The sequence below is a fragment of the Macrotis lagotis genome, chromosome 3 (assembly GCF_037893015.1).
Source record: "Macrotis lagotis isolate mMagLag1 chromosome 3, bilby.v1.9.chrom.fasta, whole genome shotgun sequence".
Taxonomy (NCBI): Eukaryota; Metazoa; Chordata; class Mammalia; order Peramelemorphia; family Peramelidae; genus Macrotis; species Macrotis lagotis.
The window spans coordinates 299,873,585-299,875,991 of record NC_133660.1 but is presented as its reverse complement, the minus strand read 5'-3'; the positions used below and the strand labels follow the sequence as shown (position 1 = coordinate 299,875,991).

Below are 2,407 nucleotides of genomic sequence, written 5' to 3'. Positions count from 1 at the left end.
TGATGACCAATTGAAGTAAATGGATTTGTTTATATTCTCGAAGTTGGAATAAGGAGGTGGCAGAATAAGTTGAAGGTACATCAATTTAGTTAGTCAATCAATCAATATTCATTCACAGACTACTGTCAGCCTAATACCATGTCGGATATACATGGATGAGAACAAGATAAAAACGAACTTTTTCTTTAAGGAGTTTTATTCAATTAGTGGAGACATTATTAAAGTGCATCATTTCAGGGGGGGGAAATCTACAAAATAAATGTATTTTAGTAATAAGACAAAGTACTTAAAAAGGTTTAGAGAAAAAAGATGGAATTGCCCCTGTGAAATCAATAAGAAGGCAAATTTAATTGCTAATAGAGAATATGAAGAGGAACATTGTATATAAAGATAGATATTTCTGTTAGAGTCTGCTTAGCAGCATTTTTAATATTAAAAGAAAGTTTTAGTGTTCAAATAAAATGACATTTTTGGAGACTAAGTGGACACAAGTTCAGATGTATGATTTAGGAAAAATGATATGGCAGCTGTGGAAGAGACATTAGTTCCAAAAAAAAAGAATAAAGGAAGAGCTGAATAAAAATACAAAGAGGAAAATGTAGGTTTAATATGTATTTGAGTTCATCCCAATTGGTATCCAAAAGGTATGTTTCCAGAAAAAAGTTTGTCCCCTCCCACTTGAAAGTCTTCAAACAAAGGCTAAGTGATCAATTGTCACTTTGGATAACTTGTTTCCTTCAAGTCCCTCCAAATAAACTTAAAAGTATACACGAAATTGCTATTGTTCCCAGTCAATTATAGTGTGTTCTCTTTGGTAAATGTTTTGTCCAATTTATTCTGGATATAACTTATCCAAACATGATTGTCGACATGCTGTCTCTCCTTTAGATTGCTAATTTCCAGAAGGCAGGATTATCTTTTGTCTTTTCTTCTATCCTCAGTACATAGCAAGTGCCTTTTTATAAGGTAAGTCCTTAATGATTGTTTATTGCAATGACTACTGATTAAAAGATGTTATAGTGAAATTACTTTTCAATTTGGGGTTGGATTATCTGGCCATTGAGATCTCTTCCAACTGTATGAAAAAATTGGTTTTCTGTGATTTTTTTCCCCAGAAGGAACCATGAGAAAAACTGACCGAAATGAGAGTGATGTCATCTTCATCCTTTTAGGCTTTTCTGATTACCCAGAGCTCCAGATCCCTCTATTCCTCATATTCCTGGTGATATACGTAATTACTGTAGTAGGAAACTTGGGCATGATTGTGATCATCAAGATTAACCCCAAATTGCACACTCCTATGTACTTTTTCCTCAGTCATTTGTCTTTTTTAGATTTCTGTTACTCTACTACAATTGCACCCAAATTGTTACAAATCTTGATTGTGGAAGACAAAACCATCTCTTTTGCTCCCTGCATCATACAATATTCCTTTGCTGTTATCTGTGTAGTCACAGAAGCTTTCTTATTAGCAGCTATGGCCTATGATCGCTTTGTGGCAATTTGCAATCCCTTGCTATATGCCCTTGTCATGTCCCAGAAACGCTGTTCCCTGATGCTGACAGGAGTATATACATGGGGAATAATTTCTTCTATCATATTCATCTACTCTCTCCTTGTAAGGTCATTTTCTGGGACCAATATAATTAATAATTTTCTCTGTGAGTATTCTGCAATTGTTTCTGTCTCCTTTTGTGAAAGTCATCTTATGGAGAATATCTTTTTTATCCTTGCAAATTTTAACACATTTTTCACTCTTGGTATTGTGCTCACTTCCTATATTTTTATTTTCATCACTATCCTGAAAATGAAATCAGCCAGTGGGAGGTCTAAAGCCTTTTCCACTTGTGCCTCTCATCTGACAGGTGTTACCATCTTTTTTGGAACCATTCTCTTCCTCTACTGTGTGCCCACTTCCAAAAGCTCATGGCTTCTTGTAAGAGTAAGCACTGTATTTTATGCAGTGGTGATCCCCATGCTGAACCCCTTAATCTACAGTCTGAGAAATAAAGATGTAAAAGAGACTATCAGAAAATTAATGGAAATGCCAGTTAGGTGGTGCAGTGGATAGAATGTTGCCTGGAGTCAGGAGGCTTTTAGTACAAATATGACCTCAGACACTTACTAATTGTGTGATCCTAGGTTATCAATGAACTCTTTTTGTCTCAGTTTGCTCATCCGTAAAGTGAGCTGAAAAAGAAATGGCAAACTGCTCCAGTATATTTGACAAAAAACCCTAAATGTAGTCACAAAGAGTCAGGCACAAATATTCAACAGCATATATTCATTGTAAAATTATTGGTACTGATGATTTATCTTCCAGTTGTCACAATGTGGGAGAATTATTTGGGATATTTACCAATATATTTATTTCTTTAGTGAAGTGCTATTCTTTTCTAGTGACCAA

At 34.9% G+C, this 2,407-nt stretch overlaps 1 protein-coding gene across 1 annotated transcript; it reads left to right on the top strand.

Moving 5' to 3' along the window:
* Positions 1 to 1,123: 1,123 nt before the first annotated feature.
* LOC141519625 (olfactory receptor 5D18-like) lies at positions 1,124 to 2,071 on the top strand. The gene has a single exon (XM_074231811.1). It carries the CDS (start codon positions 1,124 to 1,126, stop codon positions 2,069 to 2,071), a length of 948 nt encoding a protein of 315 aa, XP_074087912.1.
* The last annotated feature ends 336 nt before the right edge of the window (positions 2,072 to 2,407 follow it).